General features: G+C 41.4%; 2 protein-coding genes across 2 annotated transcripts; both read left to right on the top strand.

Moving 5' to 3' along the window:
- Positions 1–8,041: 8,041 nt before the first annotated feature.
- On the top strand, positions 8,042–15,618 carry LOC122882809 (troponin C, skeletal muscle). The gene is made up of 6 exons (XM_044210601.1): positions 8,042–8,195; positions 10,397–10,451; positions 10,849–10,992; positions 12,356–12,470; positions 14,363–14,499; positions 15,265–15,618. Exons 1-6 carry the CDS (start codon positions 8,193–8,195, stop codon positions 15,294–15,296), a joined length of 486 nt encoding a protein of 161 aa, XP_044066536.1. The 5' UTR covers positions 8,042–8,192; the 3' UTR covers positions 15,297–15,618.
- A 1,468-nt stretch (positions 15,619–17,086) lies between these two features.
- Positions 17,087–20,738, top strand: tnnc2.2 (troponin C2, fast skeletal type, tandem duplicate 2). Its single transcript, XM_044210602.1, has 6 exons — positions 17,087–17,240; positions 18,198–18,249; positions 18,716–18,859; positions 19,267–19,381; positions 19,500–19,636; positions 20,147–20,738. The coding sequence occupies exons 1-6, from the start codon at positions 17,238–17,240 to the stop codon at positions 20,176–20,178; spliced, it is 483 nt and encodes a 160-aa protein (XP_044066537.1). The 5' UTR covers positions 17,087–17,237; the 3' UTR covers positions 20,179–20,738.
- The last annotated feature ends 610 nt before the right edge of the window (positions 20,739–21,348 follow it).

The raw sequence follows: 21,348 nt of genomic DNA, 5'->3' as shown, positions 1-21,348 counted from the left end.
CCCAAGGGATTGCTAATGGTTACTTTACCAGCATGTTATGGAATTGTGACTGTTAAAGTGTTCTAGAGAGATGGAGGTCTGCGCTGGAAAACAGAGGAGTGAAGTTCAGCCGCAGTCAGACAGAATACATGTGTGTCAATGAGAGGGACCCAGGTGGAACGGTGAGGTTACAGGGAGCAGAGGTGAAGAAGGTGCAGGACTTTAAGTACTTAGGGTCAGCGGTTCAGAGCAATGGAGACTGTGGAAAAGAGGTGAAGAGGCGAGTGCAAGCAGGTTGGAACGGGTGGAGAAAAGTGTCAGGTGTGTTGTGTGATAAAAGAGTATCAGCAAGAATGAAAGGAAAGGTGTTGAAGATGGTGGTGAGACCAGCGATGTTGGACAGCTTAGAGACAGCGGCACTGAAGAAAAGACAAGAGGCAGAGCTGGAGGCAGCAGAGCTTAAGATGCTGAGGTTCTCTTTGGGAGTGACGAGGACGGACAGGATCAGGAATGAGGACATCAGAGGGACAGCTCATGTTAGATGTTTCGGAGATAAAGTCAGAGAGGCCAGATGGAGGTGGTTTGGACATGTTCAGAGGAGAGACTGTGAATATATTGGTAGAAGGATGCTGAGGTTGGAGCTGCCAGGCAGGAGGTCTAGAGGAAGACCAAAGAGGAGATTTATGGATGTAGTGAGAGAGGACATGAAGTTAATTGGTGCGAGTGAAGAGGATGCAGAGGACAGGGTTAGATGGAGGCACATGATTTGCTGTGGCGACCCCTGAAAGGGAACAGCCGAAAAGAAAAGAAGAAAGTGTATTTTGGTATTTTGCTAGTAGCGGCGTAGGCGGAGCATACTGTGGGCATATGCCCGGTGACAAGTATCTTTTGGCCAGGACACTGGCCCGACGCAGCAGCAGCCAACTGTCAGGGATATCAGCCAGGGCATTTCATACAGGCTGTGTTTTGGCTCATTTTCCTGCAGGGGAATAAATCACCTGCAGAATAAAGTGGAACTTCTCTTTGATCAATGTGTATTTGATCCTGAGTCTGGCTGGGAAGCATTATCACATCCATCCATTTCTCTTTCTATGATTCTCAATGACTGATTGTCAATGATCAAAGAAAGGAACAAAAGAGAAAAACACCCAATCATCTTTAAAAACAAACTGTAGCTTATTCTGTTCAAGTTATGAAGTCTGGAGTTGGTGAAACTTTCCCACATCTGAATGTTCCCCACCCTGTTAGACACCACCACCATACAGACTAGGTTTTACGCATGTTGCATTAAACTTTTCTGTGGCTGCCACCTTACATTTCAAGCTTGCTGGCTGAAACCATAAACCGAAACGCATTCAACAACAAACGAGATTTCCACCCTCCAACAGAGAAAGTTTTTTGGAAAGTGCTTCTGACTCCTGAAAGAAAATCATCTTTTGACTAAGTGACCAACAGGGGCAGACTGACTCCCGGTGTTAAACACTGGTAACTGCAGTGCAGAGGTCAGCACTTCATACAGCTGAGGCAGGATTTATGCTGCATGGTGCAATTTCTACATTTTATATAAGAGACATAATAGTGCAATTATATTAGTTAATTTATTGATCTCTAGGCCAAAGATCCATGCAGTCTACTGGTGCAGGTAATGAATGAAGGAATGAGTCATGCATACAACTATACCCAGTCCCCATTGGATTACAAGACACCACAAATTCATATATGCCAGATCTAGAATGCTGCGTATACATTTTGAAGCAATACTACAAAAAGTCCATATAGAAAACCAATTTAAATGATTTTCAAAATCAGATTTACAGACCTTTATGTCTACAAGAAAATGAATAAATCGCTGACAAAACATATACATATTATATTATTATTATATACTCTATTTTACACTTACACTTAAGAAACGAAGAGGGGCAGTCTTCCTTGAATTGCATTGACTCAGGTATATATATTTAGTGCATTCAAAATAGTATTCAGACCTCTTCACTTTTTACACATTTTGTTATGTTGCAGGCTTATGCTAAAATTGTTTAAATAAATGTCCCCCCCTCATTAATCTACACTTAATACCCTATCATGAAAAAGTGAAACCAGGATTTTAGACACTTTTGTAAATTTATTAAAAAGAAAAAACTGAAATATCACTTTGACGAAAGTATTCAGACCCTTTGCTATGAAACATGAAATTAAGTCCACCTGTGGTAAAGTCATTTGATTGCACACACCTGTCTCTATAAGGTCTCGCAGCTGACGATGCGTATCAGAGCAAAAACCAAGCCATGAGGTCGAAGGGAAACCCCATGGAGTGGGCACCTAAAGAACGCTCAGACTGTGAGAAACAAGATTGAACTGCTTGGCATCAATTCTAAGCGTCATGTCTGGAGGAAACCAGGCACTGCTCATCACCTGCGCCATCCCATCCCAACGGTGAAGCATGGTGGTGGCAGCATCATGCTGTGGGGGTGTTTTTCAGCAGCAGGGACTCGGGGACTGGTCAGGGTTGAGGGAAAGCTGAACGGAGCAAAGTACAGAGATATCCTCAATGAAAACTGGTCAGGAGCTCTCAGGACGTCAGACTGAAGCTTCACCTTCCAACAGGACAATGACCAAAAGCACACAGCCAAGACAACGCAGGAGTGGCTATGGGACAACTCTGTGAACGTCCTTGAGCCAGAGCCCGGACTTGAACCCAATCGAACATATCTGAAGAGAGATGTGAAAATGCCTGTCCACCGACGGTCCAAATTTGTCGACTCGTCTCGAGGCTATAATTGCTGCCAAAGATGCTCAACTAAGTACTGAGTTAAGGGTCTGAATACTTATGTCAATGAGATATTTCAGTGTTTTCTTTTAAATAAATTTGCAAAAAATTCTAAAATCCTGGTTTTGCCTAGTCATTATTACCTAATAATTGGTTGGGCCACCCTTAGCAACAGCAGCAGCTGAAAAACCTTTTTAGATGTGCTAGCTGCTCTGTGAGGCTGTATAGGCACAGTGGTGCTTTGAGCTAACTGCTCACATCAGCATGCAGAAATACTCACTGACAATGCTAACAGGCCTATGTTTAGCAGGTGTAATGTTTACCATGTTCACTATCTTAGTTAGCATGCAAACATTTGCTAGTTAGCAAATAAAATACAGCTGAGGCTGATGGGAATTGTCATTAGTTTTGCAGGCATTGGTCATAAACCACAGCATTGGACAAATAAAAATGTTGATCCAATGATGGCCAGATGTGAAGTCTGGACCAAAATTTCCATCCTAGAGCCACACTGCCAGCGTAGCTAAAAATCTGACATTGTAAACAAATTTAGCTGTAATCTGAGTAGCCTACTCTAGACGTTCAAACTGACACAGAAACACCTGCATTTAATTACAATTTTACAAACAATATGATACTCTCAAAAATGACCATTGAGAATTTAATCAACACCAAAATGCAGTCTTAACACAAATTAAAAACTGTACGCCTCTTTAAAATGTTTTTTGTTAGTGATTTTTTTTTTTGTAGAAGTGTTTATATTTTTGTACTGCTCCTGCACAACACTGCATTGGGGGAAAAGGACATAAGAAGTGACATGATTGCTGGAGAGGCATAGAGGAGAGTGGCCAGCTAGAAGAGACAGCGAGGAAAGGGGGCAGAGAGAGGCATAAGAGAAGCGAGGGAGGGATCGGGATAGAGGGCTGGAGGGGGAGGAGTGATGGCATACCTCCACCCTTATATAGGGTGCGTTTGTCTAGAGGGTTCAGCTGCTCCCCCAGGGAATGTCCAGGAATAGAATGAGGTAGAAGAGAAAAAGGTGGAAGGAAATGAAGAACGAAAGAGAGAAAGAAAAATTATTTTTAAAAAAAGAGGACAAGCAATTTCCTCACGTGCTTTCGTTATTCCTCTGCAAAGAAAAAACGTCTTACCCTTCCACACCTTTTTCTCTCACCCAACTAGAGGGGGAGCACTTCTGAAAAATCTTGAGATGGGGAGAACATCAGCTGGTGCTGTCAGTCAGGCACCAAACAGGCACTCAGTGAAGGCGGTGACATAAGTTGGACAGCATGGAAGCTGAACTCGCACTGTGGCCCTCAGAGGAAGGCAGGGGTGATGAGTGAGGAGGGTGAGAGGAAGTTAAGATGGAAAGAGGAGATGGTGCAGATCAAAACATGGAGAATAGTGGTGGAGAGGAGTGTTGTCTAGGGAATAAAAGAGTGGAGAAAAGGTGTGGAATTTGATGGATATAATGGGACAAAGGAGGGGAGAAGGAGGGGGAGAGGGGGAAGGTAAATTAAGTCGATGTAGGTGTGTCATTTGAAGGTGATTGGATCAAAATCTGCAAAAAAATAAATAAATGCTGAGAGCATGTGAAGCACACTGCTGCTTTCATTTGTATTCTCCTATTGACTGATTAGAGTTTAACTTCATCTTTGAGTCATTTTGGGTTTATCTGTAAGAGCAGATGACCAAACTGAAATGGTCAGAGGAAGGGCATTCCTGCGTGCTCCATTCAGAGAGTACAGAAACAGAATACTTTTGTAATTGCCTATTGTTGCTACCATGCCTGAAAAGAGGAATAGGTTTCTGAAATAGATTTAATTAACTTTACGCAATTTTATTTAAAGCAACATTATGCAACTGTTTTTCATTCCCACACAGCACCCCAAACGCCTGTCCTTGCACTATGTAACTTCTGCGAGAAGTCCGTAACACTTTATGGCACTATGTCACACACCACCAACTATTGGACTTCGGCTAAGAAGAAGCTAGGCCAATATTTTCAGTACACGCCTATTGTTTTTCCAGCGTTATTTTCCCCCCCACCAGCTTTCCACCAAGTCCTGCCCCTACTCTGCCTCTCACTGGCTATCCCTAACTTTAACCAAACTAACCAACGGAAGCAAGGAGTACTAGCCAATCAGAAGGAGTGCTGGCGGAAAGCTGGTGGGGGACAAAATAATGCCTTTTTCTAAACCTACTCCGTGCTCACACGGGTCTCGCGATATATGAGAGCTACAGTAGCTTGGAAAATAGCGATATGGGGCACTGAATTTTATTAATTTAACACAGGAGACCGCTGTTCATTTCCTGTTTCCTACCAAGAGCCAACATTGGTTTCTTTAAACCTTGTCAAAGGTCCCCCAACCTTAATGAAGTAGTAATTTTAACCCAAACCTGGATCTTTCCCTAAACCTAACCAAGTAGTTTTTGTGTTTAAACCTAACCAAACCTTAACCACAGTGTTGTCAGATCAAACAACTGATTTACTTTTCTAACAGTAAGTACAGCTTTGGAGGGCACAAAACAATGTTGTCCTGACAATAGTGGCGTCAGATCAGAAAACACATATTTGTCATTCTAGAGGGTATGGCCACCAATGAATTTTGTCATTTCATTTGGAGGACTTGTTGTAGTTTAGCGTGTTAGCATGCTAACATTTGCTGATTAGCACTGAACACAAAGGACAGCTGAGGCTGTTGGGAATGTCATTAGTTTAGCAGGAATATGGTCATAAACCAAAGTATTTGACAAACATTTTGACCTGATGATGGCCATAGATGAAAAATCCGGGAATCGTAAAAGTGTATACAGTTCATCCTGAGGGAGCCATGGACGTCCAATAAATTTCTTTTCAATCCATCCAATAGTTGAGAAATTTCACTCTGAAGCGAAAATGTCAACCTGCTAGTGGCGCTAGAGGAAGAGGTAGGGGATCACCGAAGTCAGTAGGAATTGTCTAGGGACCATGAATGTCTATACAAAATTTTATAGCAATCCATACAATAGGACAATAGTTGAGATAACAGAAACTCACTATAGAGCGCTGCTAGCTTGGCTATATATGCAATTAACCATTCTTTCACCACAAAAGTGTGGGGTGGCTTGCAGCAGGCAAGCAATCAGCCAAAAGTAATATCATTATCTGAACAAGCGGCTGTGCAGGCAAATGTTAGTGGAAAAAACACTCACAGTGTCAATCAGTTATAGGGCTTACATGTGACTAAGTTCACCCCTGAGCGTGATGCTGACACGTTGAGTGTTTATTTGAAGAAGGTGTGCCAAAAGCTTGAAAAAGATATGTCTTATTTCAAGTCCCTGCAAATGTTGCTCAAATGTAGGATCCAGAACTTTGGCCAGTGAAACGTTGTTAGTGAAGCCGTGGAAACAGTATCACTTAATCAAAGAAGGTGAATACAATTTTGTTTGTGGTGCTCACAACAATAAAAAATTACATTTGAAACTCAATATCAACTTGACTTTCCAGAGACAATGTCCAAATAGCCACAGACCATGCTGTGAAGAGTTTTCGACTGTTTTTTAGCTACAGTAGCAGCATGGCTCTAGGAACGGAAATGTTGGCCAGTCAGTCAGTCGGTCAGTCCACCACCTTGGTCCAGACTGAAATAACTCTACTATTAAATGGATTGCCATGAATTTTTTTTACAGACATTGATGGTCCCCAGAGGATGTATCCTAACTTGGTGATCACCTAATTTTCACTTCACATTCTGGTGAAGCTTCATTTCCTTTTCATTCTCCTAGCTGCTGGAAAAGCCTCCCTGCCTCCAATCTGTTTGTCTTTTTTTCTGTTGCTTTTCTTTTAATAATGAGCATTGTCTCTTATTAATTGAATATCTTGTGTGCATGCTCTTTGATGTCAAGATAAGAGGCCTAGAGAGGCCTCGTATAAGAGGAAGTTAGAGCTATCACAGCTGCTCTTGTTTCCATGCCAATGAGACAGTACTCCTGGCATAAATAGATTTCCAGTGAAAGAATTGATAGACTGTAGAGCCTTACTGCTTAAAATTCCAGTGTACACCAAGATCAGCAGAGACTCCTGGATTGACTCATCTGTCAGCTGACTTGGTGGTCTTAAGTGGAAAGGAATCCTTGTGCATATTAGATTTCATCTATCAGACAAATAAAACTCCTCGTTCTTTGTTCAGATGGCTCTAGGAATGTCAATGTCCGTCTACCACTTTGGTTCAAACTGAAATATCTCAACAACTACTTGATATGGATTGCCATGAACTTTGGTACAGCCATTTATGTTCCCCTCAGGATGACACTGTGTGCAATATAATAGAGAGTGGATGTCATGACATCAGGTCCAGACCAGCCTCTGTTCCACTAGCTTCTGTAACTCAGTGCAATCTCTCACTCAACATTTCTTTCTGAAAAAAATAAAGCGTGTTCCTGGGTTTACTGTCCATATTCTAAGACATATTCTAGAAGTTTTTATTAAAACCTCCAACCTGATTTTAACAAAGTTAAATGACGATTTTGTGAGCACAGAAAAAAACTACAACTCCCATGTAAAATTACAGGGGTAGTAAGTCATCGTAACTTGGTTTTGTCCATATCCATAAAATTCACCAAAGCTCTCTTCTAAAGTAATTTCTTTCAAATTTTTGCTGTAGTCTCTGCTGTCTAAAAACGTTTACAGCGTCTGTTATACATGTCTGAGCTAGCCGCACCCCCTCTACTTGTTCATCGACTCGATTTGTTTGTTTACTTGTTGATGGAGTGAGAAACCAATAGCTAAAATAGTTAAAGATGGGTTACAGCTGTGTGAGATCTCAAGTCCCTTTGCATACCTCTTAAGTTACAGATGTCATAAGTGCAAGGACATGTCAGCGGCAGTAAGGACAGGGAGACAGGTGGACAGATGGGTTAACGGACACTGTGAAAGGGGTAGAGAATCTGTGTATGCAGGGAGGTGTTAATCTGTGTGTTTGTGTGTGCGTGAGTGTGCATGTGACGTGTGTGAGCGTGCGTGCACTCTGGTTCCTGTACAGTATGTGAAATCAAGTGTCCATCTGCACTGAGATGCTCAGCTGATCCTTGGCCAAAATAACCTCCAGCTGCCTGATGCCTGCGTTGTTGTTTTTTTTTTTTTTTTTTTTTTTTTTTTAATAAATGTCACTGAGCTTGTCTGTTATCTAAATATGGGAGATTACAGAGTGTGCCACACAAGGGGTTGTCCATCAGGAGATTGTAAGAGGACACAAACTAAAGTTGGATTTGATTGGCTGTCTCTTGTCTGAGGAGGGGGCCTCTTGCCCAATCCCGATCATTTTCAGTAAAAGTGTACTGGGATGAGAGGGTACTTATGGAGGGGAGTAACAGCGCAACCTGAACTGTGTAGTAGCGAGACTTTCTTTGCCAGACGTCTGTCGTTTTTACTGCTGTCTGTTGTTCAACACAGCCGGCCGCCATGGTAAGAAACTGAGAAGAAGGTAAAAAGGAAACCACAAAGAGAAGGAAATTTAGTTTTAATGAATCTTTGAGGATTTACTTTTGTTTTCAACTGATGAGGATGAAAGCCAAATAACAGAAGATGGAGATTATTATCCGAAGTAAAAACTTCTTCTGCTCACCTACAGTCACCCAGCAAGTCCTCATCTTCAGCACAGCTGGGTTATCAGCTGGATTTCTTTACAAGTGATGTTTTATCTCTTGGAATTCCTGAAATTTTTGGGAAAATAATTTGGGGCAAATACTTTGGCTGATTATGTTTTTATGATGTTTGCTAGAGACTGGTAACCTGCTGTTGGAAACTTCTGTTTACATGTTCAACTTTTGTAACTCCTCTTTGCTGTTTGTTTACAGACTGATGTGATTTTACTCTGTTTTTGTGTTCCATCACTTTGTAACTAAACTCAATATGATTAATATTTAGGTTGGAGGGAGCAATTCTAAAAATCGAAAGTACACAGCTGAGTAAAGTGAGAAGACGTGTGGCCTTTTCTGAGTGTCCTAACATTCACCTTGAGAAAATCCCCCTCAAATCCTCTCCCAAGTCTCACCTTAAAAATAGCTTTAAAGTAAACTAATGAGTGTGAACATCCATATGTTACAATACTGATGAGGTTCTGTCAACGAAACAGGGATAGATGGAAAATAATTTACTGTCCTCCTGAACTAGCACAGAACAGGGGTCTATATAACAATTAAAGGGGAATACCGCTCAATTCAAGTATTCTTTTGTTACTTTTTGCTATGCTTTGATAATCTCTAGTCAACATTTCTCAACAACAGTCCTTTTAGAAAATTGAAAAAAATGCTTGGGACAAGCACTGATGGTGGTTCTTGCTGTTTCGAATTGAACTTTCTTGCATTATGAACTAGATTAAAAACAAGAAGCTAGCACTGTCAAGAAAGATTCCCATTGCATGTATGACCTACAGTGCAATGTAAACTTGTGATGTCATCAGGCATAAAGTCTGGATGTATGAACAAACTGGAAAGATGGTAAGACTGGGAGAACAACCACCAGTGGGAAGGAGAAACGTTGGATCAGACTGGAACAGCAGAGATTAAAACCAGTTTCTGCATAAAACCCCAACATTCTGCCATCTCCCACATCTTCCTCATAAAAAAAAGTCTTATATGAGTGGTGTTCCCCTTTAAGACGCGTCATTAACAAGTGCAGACAGCTGGCAGAGGATTAAAAATGACTTCTTACCTGACATAAGGCTATTTCCAGTCCTTGGCTGTCACTTTGTCAATGATAGTTCTGTCTCTGGCTTTAGGTTTCTCTTTTAGTTTTCTCTGGCTCGATGGCGAAACAAGGCTTAACTACAAGGAGATAGAGTGACCAGAGCGTGCCAGTGAAGGATCATATGAGTATTTTTGCATGTTTTATCCCACTAAAACATGCAAAAATATATGTTTTAGCACATATTTAGTACAACTCAAGATACTGTATATAACCACTAATGATTGCCCAAAGTATACTGTATTTTTTAGATGTTTAGATTTTTCAAGCTAGTCCTGCAAGACAAATGTTGATTTCCATTCATTTTAATCAGTATGAAAATGTATTTGTAAAAACTAGAAATCTCCTTGAAATAGGTAATCTATCACAACAATACATTGATACAATAATGATGCCAACCCTGTCATGCAATTTAAAAGCAGATATGATGTTTAATTGTGATAGATTACTACCTAAGTCAAACAAGATTCAACTTGACTTGCAACTTAATTTTCATAGTGAAACCAATGGCTGCCTGCAACATAGCAAAACACTTAAAAAGTCTGAAACACTTTAGTATGGCTCCAAAAGTGGTCCCCAATAATCTACAGTACAGGAATGGACTAATAAGTTACTGAGCAGACTGACAGTTTGCCAAATCCCAGGGGGCTGATAGACATGAAAAATGACAAATCATTTCTTATGTCAGCATATGTGATGCTAGTGTGCAACTGTGTGTGAGAGTGGTTGAGAGCTGTTGAAGATGCTATTATTCTCTTTGACTCCTTACATCCTGTTCTGGTAATGACCATACATGTTCACTGGCAACATTATGCAACTGCAGGTTCATACAGCTGACAGGAATGATAACTTCTCTCTCTCTGTCCACCTCTCTTTTCACCACTGCCCTTCCCACCCTTTTTTGATTCACTTCTCTTAAGCCCACTGACGCACAAAGTGATGCCCGCTCCTTCCTGACCGAGGAGATGATTGCAGGTCTGTAGCTCTTCACTACAGGAATCCATAAGTGGATTACACTTGATGAGGTTCCTCCACTGATTTTCACCTGAGCTTCCTGCTGTTTGTAAAGATTCAGATTGACTCTGGTTCTATGAATAAATGGCAAGACATTTGTACTGAATGAGCAGCTGGAAATGGTTTTATGAAAATTCTTCTTGGAAATTGCACCAGTTAACTGATTTTTGTTCCCTTAGGCCCTTTGCATTCTGCATTAATCCACTTTGTCAGACCACAGTAAATGAGTCATTCTGAGCTATTATAACCTTCCAAAATGTATAATTCAAAGACAAGATCCAGAAAGGATTTTTCTCCTTGATTTTGTTTTGCCAGTTTTGACTTGTCCGAATTTGAACTATTTCCTTCTCTCGTGCAGAGTTCAAGGCCGCCTTCGACATGTTCGACACCGACGGTGGCGGTGACATCAGCACCAAGGAGTTGGGTACCGTGATGAGGATGCTGGGCCAGAACCCATCAAGGGAGGAGTTGGATGCCATCATTGAGGAGGTCGATGAGGACGGTGAGATCATTGTGTGATCAACAAATAGAAAAAGGAGAACAGATCTTGCAACCTAATGCATAGACATTTATTGATGATTGATGGGATCCAGCTGCTTGCTTACATTTTTTTTTGTTCCCTGGTTCTTTAGCTTTCTTTTGAGTGCTTATCTCCATACAGAAGAGGCAGAATTACTAAATTCTCTACTCACTGTGGCCTCAACAACAGGGAAGCCATAAGAAAAGGCTATGTTTTGTGTGACTCTTACACATTAAGGAGGTACTCCAGCAATTTTGTATTTACTTCCATAAAGCTGGGGGACTTGTGAGAGACAGATTTGGAAAAGAACGATGAAAATTGAATCAGCAGAGGCTGAAATATCCTGACTTTTAGTCACCGGTATGAATCAAGCTCCAAAAACGTTTGGATCTTACAATTCCCACAAAGCAAATCAATAGCATTTTCATTTCAGTTCAGTTCTTTATTGTCCCGCTGGGGGAAATTCGGCTTGCAGCAGAGCACAGATAAACAATGACAGTACAGCAATAAAATCTAGAAAAAGATGTATTTTTATAGGATTGGATAAGATAAAGTGCCACGGTGCTAAGTGTGAGCAAAAAGTGCATAGGTGCAAGTTAAAATTACCTTTTGTGCAAGTTAAGCATGTTTATTGCACTAGGGACAAAGGAAAATGTAAATCTATTGCACTTTGCCCTGGAAACCCTGGACCTCTGACCTGGTGATAAAAGATGTCTAACAAGGAGGACTGCTGCTTGCTGATGATCTAGCCGGCCACCTTAACAATGTTACCCAGTTTTTTTCTTGTTCTGGACATTCAGGTTGCCATGCCACAATCCTAGTGAAAAGGTACATTTTTCATTAAACCCTACCTGCCTGTTAAAATGCCCTCATCTTGCAACTTCCATCCCGCCAGTTTATAACTCTGTCAAATATTTGAAGTCTCAAGCCTTACTCAAACTAACCCTGATGACATCATCAGGGTTATTTTCAGACTTCAAAATGCTGAATAGGATTCCTCGTGATGAGTAAACGGACATGCATGTGTAAAATCTGTGGAGTGCCCCTTTAACTAAGGGTTAGCAAAGGCCATTTGGGGAATAGTAAATACAGTAATAATAAATAGAAAATTAGGAAGGAAGGAGACAAGACAGGAAAGTGTCAAGAAATAAGAAACCGCACTTAATTTCAAACTACTTGCTAGAATGCAATAAATATCATGAATTGATGATATAGATGATTTTTTTTTAAAACAAACAAACATTGGATTGGGTTGCACTGCATGTGTAGCCTTCTTCCTGTCACCTCACCTTTCACTTTGTTCCTGCCCTCTCCCTCCTCACTTATTCACCTCCCCGCTCCTCAGGTAGCGGCACCATCGACTTCGAGGAGTTCTTGGTCATGATGGTGCAACAGTTAAAGGAGGACCAGGCTGGAAAGAGTGAAGAAGAGCTTTCAGAATGCTTCCGTATTTTTGACAAGTATGACACCCAATACTATCAGAAAGACAAATGCAAACACCACATGTCAAGATTCATGTTGTGCTGTGGCTAAATTGAAAAGCTTATAAATTAGAATACTATAGAATTAGGTTACATTTTTATGGCCTGCAGAATCATTAAACACTTTGTAGAACTCAGTCATTATATATGGATAATAGAGCATACGTGTATCAACAAGGCAACTTTATTTATAAATCTTCTGTGATACTGCACCCACAGTCTGTACAGTCTGCACATCCAATTGTCCAACAGTTATTGACAAGCAAAAGAAAAATGCATTTTTCTCAAAATATTCTGGGCACTGTAAACATTTCAGTTTTGTACTGATCCACTCTCACCATTGTTGGATATTTGTTACAATTACAAATTTAGGGAGAGGACAAACCAGTTTCTCTTGATTTTTAATTTAGGGAACAAAAGCGATACATGTTACATGTAAAAGTTGTAGTAAACAAAAGTAATGCTGCTCCTCAAACCTGCAATAACTGATATTTCTGGCCACTTGGGGGCAGCGGAAACAAGTTGTGAACACAACACTGACATATCATCACCCTTTAAGTTAATATGGCGAACTTGTTAGCAAACAGTTGCTTATTCACAAATCTGGCACTATGTTCACCAGCTAGTCTCTAACTGTGTCTGTCTGCTGCTGAGCAGGTAGTGTACAGTGGCTTTTTACAGCTTTTTCTCTGAAAACAGCTGCCTGCTGCGGCCGAAAACGGCACTATGAGAGCGGTGAGAGGGAACCAAAACAGTAAGATTGTGGGCCGGACAGCTAAACAACGAGCTCAAACTCACTATAAAGCTCTGTAAAGCCAAGTGGAGCTGCAGATTCAGGTGAGAACTTTCTGTAGGTTCATCACTACGACCCTCCCCGTTCACATTGTCACATTGTTTTCACATTGTCATTTGATACATTATTACAAAAGTATCTATTACAGCCGCTTTAAAGCTGCACTAATTAATATTTTTATATTAACAGTGGATCAATGTGTAATGTGAAAAGGGTCACTGCTAGTGAAGAAACCAAAAAGATTTATGACCAACTTTATAGTTCTCCTCAGCTCTACATAGCAGTTTAACGTCTTTCAGCTCATTGTTTTGGTTTTCTGGCCCACACACTCCCCTCTCATCAGTTTTGTCCAGCCACAGCAGGCAGCTGTTTTTTAGCGAAAAAGCTCAGATAAACCCACTGTACACTACCTACCCAGCATCAAATGACAGATAGTTAGTGACAATCCGTCGAACACTGTGGAACATTTAGCTGCAGAAGAGCTACATATTTTAATCAAGAGTTTATGGAGACCAAAACAGAGCTAAAAGGAGAGTGAATATTGGACTGACATTTGCCAAGTGGCCAGAAACACAACTCAAAATGAATCCTAATGTTGGTCCATATCTGATGGATGTGTAAATAATCAACTGTTTGCTAACATGTTCACCATAGCAACTTGTCCAAAATGACATTGTTTTTTTTCTCATTGGCGAGCCTGGACTGATTCTACAGTTTAGACTAGAACCCGACCAATAAATCATCTGGGTCAACACATATACGCAGGCTGATCACAAGAAAATTGCCAGATTGACATTTTTAATCTGCAAAATGTCCCGCTTAGTACATGTATTGGCAACAATTCTTTAATAATTAAATTTAAGGGAAAATGTTTGTTTATGTTATGCATTCGTGTAAAAGAATCCTCAAAAAAACTGTATCGTTGGACTCAGACCACAGTTATGGCTGCTATAGAATATAGAAGTATTGGCCTAAACTTTAAAAATAAAGCAGACTTTTTAATGAGTATCCGCAGTGTGTAGGTATAAGAGAGCAGGGAGGCGAGAGATTTGAATTTAATATTGCTTTTTATCCACAGGAACGGAGATGGTTTCATTGACCGGGAGGAGTTTGGAGAAATCCTCCATCTCACTGGAGAACCAGTCGTAGAGGAAGATATTGATGAGATGTTTGGGGAATCGGACTCAAACAAAGATGGAAAGATTGATTTTGATGGTAAGATCAAGCTACGTATAGAGCGAGAAGAATTTCTTCACTCCTGTGGACCACGCCTTGTCTTTCATAATGTACAGCAAAAGAAAATATTTTTATATGAGGGAGGCAGTGTCAGCTGTATATTGAGCAGAAGGTCACAGTAAAGTGCATGTCTGATTTGATCATGAAAGGCATTGTCTGTAATGGACTCGCATGTTCAAAGGAATAGTTTGACATTTTGGTTAACATACTTATTCACTTTCTTTTTGGGAGTTAAATGAGAAGATCTATACAGCTCTCAAATCTGTCTGTACAATATGAAGCTGGAGCCAGCTGCCAGTTAGCTTAGCTTAACATAAAGGCACATAAACCCTGTAAAATGTCTAGTTTTTGGCACTTGGGCTTTTGTACGAATTAAACAAATAAGATATAACGTGTTAGTTAGTGAGCATTAGAGGTGCTGGTAGGCAGGTAGTGACATATGGACAGGGCCAGGCTATGTGTATGCCTGCAGTGGTATCAATTTCTCATCCAACTCTTGGTGAGCAAATAAGCATATTTCCCAAAATGCCGAACTATTCCTTTACATCAGTCTCTGTAAATACATTTTTGTTTGGTTGATTAAGATTATTTAATGCAAACCTCACGTACAGGCTTTGGCTACACACTGTGCTGCTGAGCATGTGAGCTGACTAATTTGTTCTTCTTTTCAGTCCTTCATTGATCAGTCGGATGTTTCGGTGGTGGGTTGAGTAATTGACTGTTGCCCTGTCTTTCTCTCTCCAGAGTTTCTGAAGATGATGGAGAACGTCCAGTAATGAGACCAGCTCTACATTCCTTGGTCAAAATGGATACAAGTGAAATACCTTAACCCACACTCCCCTCTCCCTTCTCACATGAAACCCAGGGGCTCTGTGAGGATATCTATAAATATCCGTTCAAACCTTTTAAGACGAAGGCGCTTCCCCTGGTCGCCTTTTTGAGCAGGACACCCAGCTGTCCCCTTGGCAGCTGCTGTTTCTCCAGAAATGCTACACCACCTACTTTAACCCCCACCATCCTCCTCCTCCTCCTCCTCAAGACTAAATATCTTCTCTACCCTGTTATGTGCTTTCTGAATAAATCCACTTTCTCCTTGTTCATCTTTGCAAATTATTCTGCCATGCATGCCAGACACGTCTTGTCTCGCCTGATTTTTGTCTGTTTCATTCTTTTCTTAATCTTTCCGTGGCTTCTGGGACTAGATTACCGCTGTCTGTCTGGCCTTACGATTCTCAGAAACACACACACACGCACGACCACACATCATACACACACACGCACGACCACACATCATACACACACAAGCACATGCCCTTTCAACACCACCAACAACATCCTCCCTTTACACACACACTGCAACTGGTCTTATCTCACTATTCCAGTCCCAACTTCAAACTAGAAATACCTCTAATTGCATAGACAGTGCCGTATACCAACCTCCCTGTCTTATTCAACACTAGAGAACTGTCATTATCTTTGATCTTCACGCAGTGGTCTCCCAGCACGGAAATCAATGCCCCCAGTGGCTCATCCCCAGTGTGAGAGGTGAAGCCGAGCAGTCATTAGAGGCTAGAGGCAGTCACAGAGCAGATGAGTTCATTAGCCCTGCTGGTCTCCGTCTGGGTTTATAGCCTGCAAGCCCCCCACCATTTCTCAAAAGCAACATCCCTCCCCTTTCTTCATGGCTGCTCCCCTCCTCAGCATCCTATCCTCCTCTCCTGTCTCTCCTGTCTCTCAACTCAAGGCCCTCCCTTCAGGAACCGCCCACCATATAAGGAGCATCAGGTTTTGTTTATCAGGCAACCGGCATCGGGATGTGTGGGTGCTTGCCTCGCGTCCCTGTCGTCTCTCAGCCTAAAATCTGCCTGCTATTCAGGGCACGGATAAAGGAGTGGAGGCAAAGGGGGTGGGGGTTGGTTGAGATGGGGTCCAGCCCCACAGCATTTTTCTCTAGCGGTTTTGAGTTTCACGCCCAGATTTAAACCCCATCATCACAAAACCCATAACGTACTTTAAAATCTTTGGCTCCACTTATATTTACAAGGCCTAGATAGAAATCAACAGTGCGCACTGACGAGCTGCAAGATCTATAGTTTTATTGTTATTTCTTTTTGAATTTTAGTTACATTTTAGTTTCGTTATTTTAGGAGTTCACCACCACTGAAAGCTGCTATGGGGCCATTTCTAGGGAGTAACCTAATGCATTAGTTGGATTTCTTTTAAAGTGTATTTTGCTTTTCAGTATGAATTCTTTTACACAGCTCTTTCTTACATCCTACCTCTGATATCACAGTTTTAACAAACCAGGTGACAGACACAGTGTAATATTCTCTGCATCTTTTGCATTTTTTCTGTGCATTATTCACTTTGCATCTCCATTCCTTCTTGTAGAATTTTCTACCTTGACCTAGATCACAAAAGTGCTAAAAACTCCGGGTTTACCTCTCTTACATTCTTAACCCTGCAACTTCAAGAAACAAGAGCTTTCCTCTCCAAAGTGTGATTGGCTTGCTGTGGCCCCAGAACCCTAAAAGTTCAGGATACTAAATCTGGAGGCCTGTGAGAGGCAGGGGGCGGGACCTGGCTGTCCCGTTTAAAGTGTGTCTGAACCTTCACTTGACGTCTAGTCTCTCTGTTGGGGTGCACACGGATTGACCACTCCTTTGGGCTTTTCCTTTTTCCTTGGATATTTGGGGGGGAAAAGCTAATCCACAAACATGGTAAGATCAATCAATTGTGCAAATGACCCGTTAAACTATTCCAAGTTGGTCGGTCAGCCAGCCAATAGTTAGGCCTGTTAACCCACAATAGGAGCCTGTGAATTGGAGGAGTAGTGATTGAGTAGGCTAATGAAGGCATGTGGAAGTCTAAAAATCAGTGGACTGAGTTGTTAAGAGGCATGTTTCCTTCTGTTGATAAGGTTCAGATGTTTATCAGTTGGCTTCCCTTGAAAATGCTAAATTTGACTTGTTTTTATCTTTATTCTAACCCTAACCCTAAAATTGTATTTTTAGTTAGTTAGTAAAAGAATTCCTAATTAGTGCGAGATTCATATTTTAATATGTTATCTATTGCAGATATTACTGATTAAAAAGTTAACACGGGGAGCTAATTGGGGTGTCAGCTGGGAAGGTGCGGATTCTGCTTAGGCGACAAATTCCCGGGATTGGATGTCTGCTGGCCATATACAGCGAGCCTAATGTGTTGAGCCTGAAATAGCCGGACTAATTTTTACCAAAGCTCAGGAATCCTTTTGAGACGCAGTCACTGCATCTGCAACACATGACTTATGAAAGCATGTTATTATCACAAACACTAATCGCACAGTAACGAAAAAATACAATAATATATCGAGACTATTTCCTGTGATATTCCTAAAATGTATCGTCTGTAGCTACTGTGCGTAATGGTATTTTTACTCCCCCGCGGTATCATTATAGTTTGGACTAAAAGACGTGGATGCTATCTTAAACATTTGCAGTGTTTTTAGTAATATGCTTTTTAAAATGAATCAAAGGGGCAGCGTTATGGCATGGAAATCGCTACTGTCGCCATCATGTGACAGCGTGGCCTCGGGGCTGGGCTTAATCCTCAGGGTTTTAACTGGAATGATCAATGAAGCCTAAATGAAGCCTGCAGTGAATGATGAAGTGACAGTGGCCCCTGTTTTCTTCCAGACTGACGCACAACAAGAGGCCCGCTCCTACCTGAGCGAGGAAATGCTGGCTGGTGAGTACAGTAACTACAGTAACGCGTTACTTCAGTAATGTCGTTACTTTGCCCAGGAACCAGGAATGTAAAAGATTACTAATAAAGTGATAAGCGGCCTTGTTGTTTACAAGCATCACACCTCTAAATATAAAGTTGAAATGAGTCATTTAATTCCACCTCCTATTGTTTTTCTGAGAAAACAGAATGAGCTCCTTTAGAAAAGGCAGACAATTTTAGATCCTCTGCGTGGAATCAGTCCCAGTACTACGTGAATTTAAACGTGCAAAGGATGATTAGCACAGCGCCACAGTGGTGATAGAATGTGTTACCCTTACTACAAATGCACAAGATTTTTTTCATACAGCGTAAACGTCCTACTGCAATGAATTACTGCTCACGAGTAAAACGTTTAGGAAAGTAGGGAATTCAAATTAGGCCCGTTTTTGAGTAACGAACCTCATTCTTTCATTTCGGATTTCTCCAGAGTTCAAGGCCGCCTTCGACATGTTCGACACCGACGGTGGCGGTGATATCAGCACCAAGGAGTTGGGTACCGTGATGAGGATGCTGGGCCAGAACCCAACAAGAGAGGAGTTGGATGAGATCATCGAGGAGGTCGATGAGGACGGTGAGCAACGACTTATACAGTGTATCTCTGACAGCAACACAGTACTCCTATTGTGCGCAATGAGTGCTTTTACGCACAAGCAATACACGACTCCGACACTTTATTCCACATCAGCTCAAATAAACAAAGTGTATCTAACATTGTTTGGAACCCAAACCTTCTGTTATTAGGCGATGGTATGATCCTAAATCATGACTTTGTTTTCTAAACAGATAATTTTCTTCTTGGTTTTGCTTTTTATTATACATGTTATACATACATTAAAGAGCTCGGGACTCACTTAACTCCCGTGTTCATGCGTAAAATCGTGCGCAAAGACGACCGCACTGCCGTGTCCCGCAAGGAGCGCAGGACATTGGGCCTCTGGTCATTGTTAATCAGTTATGTGGCTTCTTTATTACCCTCAGGTAGCGGTACCATCGACTTCGAGGAGTTCTTGGTCATGATGGTGAGGCTGCTAAAGGAGGACCAGGCCGGCAAGAGCGAGGAGGAGTTGGCAGAGTGCTTCCGTGTGTTCGACAAGTATGTTAACCGTATAAAACGTGGTTCACTTAGTATCCTGTGTGCAGGCAGGGTTTTATTCTCTTATGTAATTGTTTGTTTATGTTTACCATCCCACACATTTCTGTCTTTTGTGCAGGAACGGCGACGGCTACATCGACAGAGAGGAGTTCGCACTCATCATCCGCAGCACCGGCGAGGCCATCTCAGAGGACGAGATTGATGAGCTGATGAAGGATGGAGACAAGAACGCCGACGGCATGCTGGACTTTGACGGTACGTGCATGATGATGATGATGAACGTGTTTGGTCAATGTAAAAACGTCACTTTTCCAGTTATTAATTATCCCAATTAAGGACTTAGGGACTGTCTGTGGCACTATAAAGTATTTTAGAATAAAATAATAAATAAAGTAAAATAAAATTTACAGTAACTTACGATTTAATTTTAAAAAAATAACATTTTTTTTTCTCTTGTGCTATGGCATATCTGGTATGGTGAGGTTTTAGTGACCTTGATGTTGGCTACTTGGTTGTATTTTCGTATATTTTGTGAATTCATGAATAGCAGCCTCTAAGCCTCATCTTACAATCAAATGAAACAACCTGAAAAAGAAAAGACCCGCTTTAGTTGAACCACTCGTGAGAAGATGAAAAGGTCTACCTGTAGGATACAGTTGATTTGCAGTTTGTTGGGGTAATCAGGATGGCTGCTGTTGACGATGATCGTGGGAACTGAAACCTTCCATCTCAGTAACACTGTCCCGTCTCTCTTTTCTGTTCCAGAATTCCTCAAGATGATGGAGAATGTGCAGTAAAACCAGAAAGACTCATGGACATTCCCCTGTGACCCCTCATTGACCCACCCAAACCCCTCCCCACACACACACACACACACTTTCTCTCCTCCCTCGTGTCTCCCTGGTTCACTGCCTCTCTTCTCCATCCTTATAGACATCCTCAACAGACAGCTAGGGCACCCGGCGGGGGTCGCTGACTGGGCCTCACTCTTCCCCAGCTTGCTTGTGAATGCAGTCAGCCCATGGATGCTGCGCTGACACTGTACGCCCCCTGACAAGAAGGCAAGGTGGCAGTGGAGAAATTCACTGCTCACACCTTTTGTTGTGTTAACAGGCGCGTGTCATCAGCGACCCCCTCCTACCGGTAAAGCTCTGATCTAGATGTAGTCTAGATAGGACTGCAGCCTGTTACCTGCTGCTTAGACCAATTCATTCAACGACTTCACTGTACAAAGAAGTAATTTGCTTTAACAGAATAAATGAACTAACACATGCTCACTCGTAGTTGGTCTGTCATATTTATGGTCTGTGTAAAAAATTTGTTTTGAGGAATATTAATAAAATCTGTTTGTTTCTTCTTTTTGTCCATTTTGTTTGAACTGCAGCCAGCTTTGTCTTCATCACTAGATTGTGTGATGAACATACTGTACACTTTTACTAAGTGTTGATTGGGGTAACTGCTGTCACAAGTGGGGTGCGAGGCGGTGCCACTTTTAGGGTGACACCACCTCAAAAGAATCCACCAGGATTACTTTATTAAATACCAGGGCGTTGATCAAACTTTTAATCAGGCCCAGAATTACTGGGTAGCCCCTGACTGAATGTCATCATGCAGTTTAATAAGGGTTCAAGAAAAGTACGATTTCAATCACATTTCCCCAGAGTCCAAGATGACGTCTTTAACTGTCTTGTTTTGTCCAACTAACACTCTAAAACCCCCCAAATATTCAGTCTCCAATCATAGAAGATTAAGGAAAGCAAACCAGAGAGTTTTGTTTTTTTAAAAGTGACTCAAAACAATGAACCCATTATCAAAATAGTTGGAAACTAATTTTCTGCCGATCCACTAATCATAAAAACACTGTACCAAGTCGAGGAAGACACTGTGGCTGCACACTTTCTGGGGTCATAACATTTAAAAAGCTAAAGTGTGTAGGCGGTTAAATTAATTATTATAATTCAGTAAAG

Source organism: Siniperca chuatsi, linkage group LG10 (genome assembly GCF_020085105.1).
Source record: "Siniperca chuatsi isolate FFG_IHB_CAS linkage group LG10, ASM2008510v1, whole genome shotgun sequence".
Classification (NCBI taxonomy): Eukaryota; Metazoa; Chordata; class Actinopteri; order Centrarchiformes; family Sinipercidae; genus Siniperca; species Siniperca chuatsi.
This window is presented reverse-complemented; position numbering and strand designations above follow the sequence as displayed.

Coding starts and splice junctions, on each gene's coding strand:
- tnnc2.2 (XM_044210602.1), top strand. Junction 18,250..18,715: donor GAGCGAGGAAATGCTGGCTG/GTGAGTACAGTA, acceptor GGATTTCTCCAG/AGTTCAAGGCCGCCTTCGAC. Junction 19,382..19,499: donor TGCTTCCGTGTGTTCGACAA/GTATGTTAACCG, acceptor TCTTTTGTGCAG/GAACGGCGACGGCTACATCG.
- LOC122882809 (XM_044210601.1), top strand. Junction 12,471..14,362: donor TGCTTCCGTATTTTTGACAA/GTATGACACCCA, acceptor TTTTATCCACAG/GAACGGAGATGGTTTCATTG. Junction 14,500..15,264: donor TGGAAAGATTGATTTTGATG/GTAAGATCAAGC, acceptor TTCTCTCTCCAG/AGTTTCTGAAGATGATGGAG.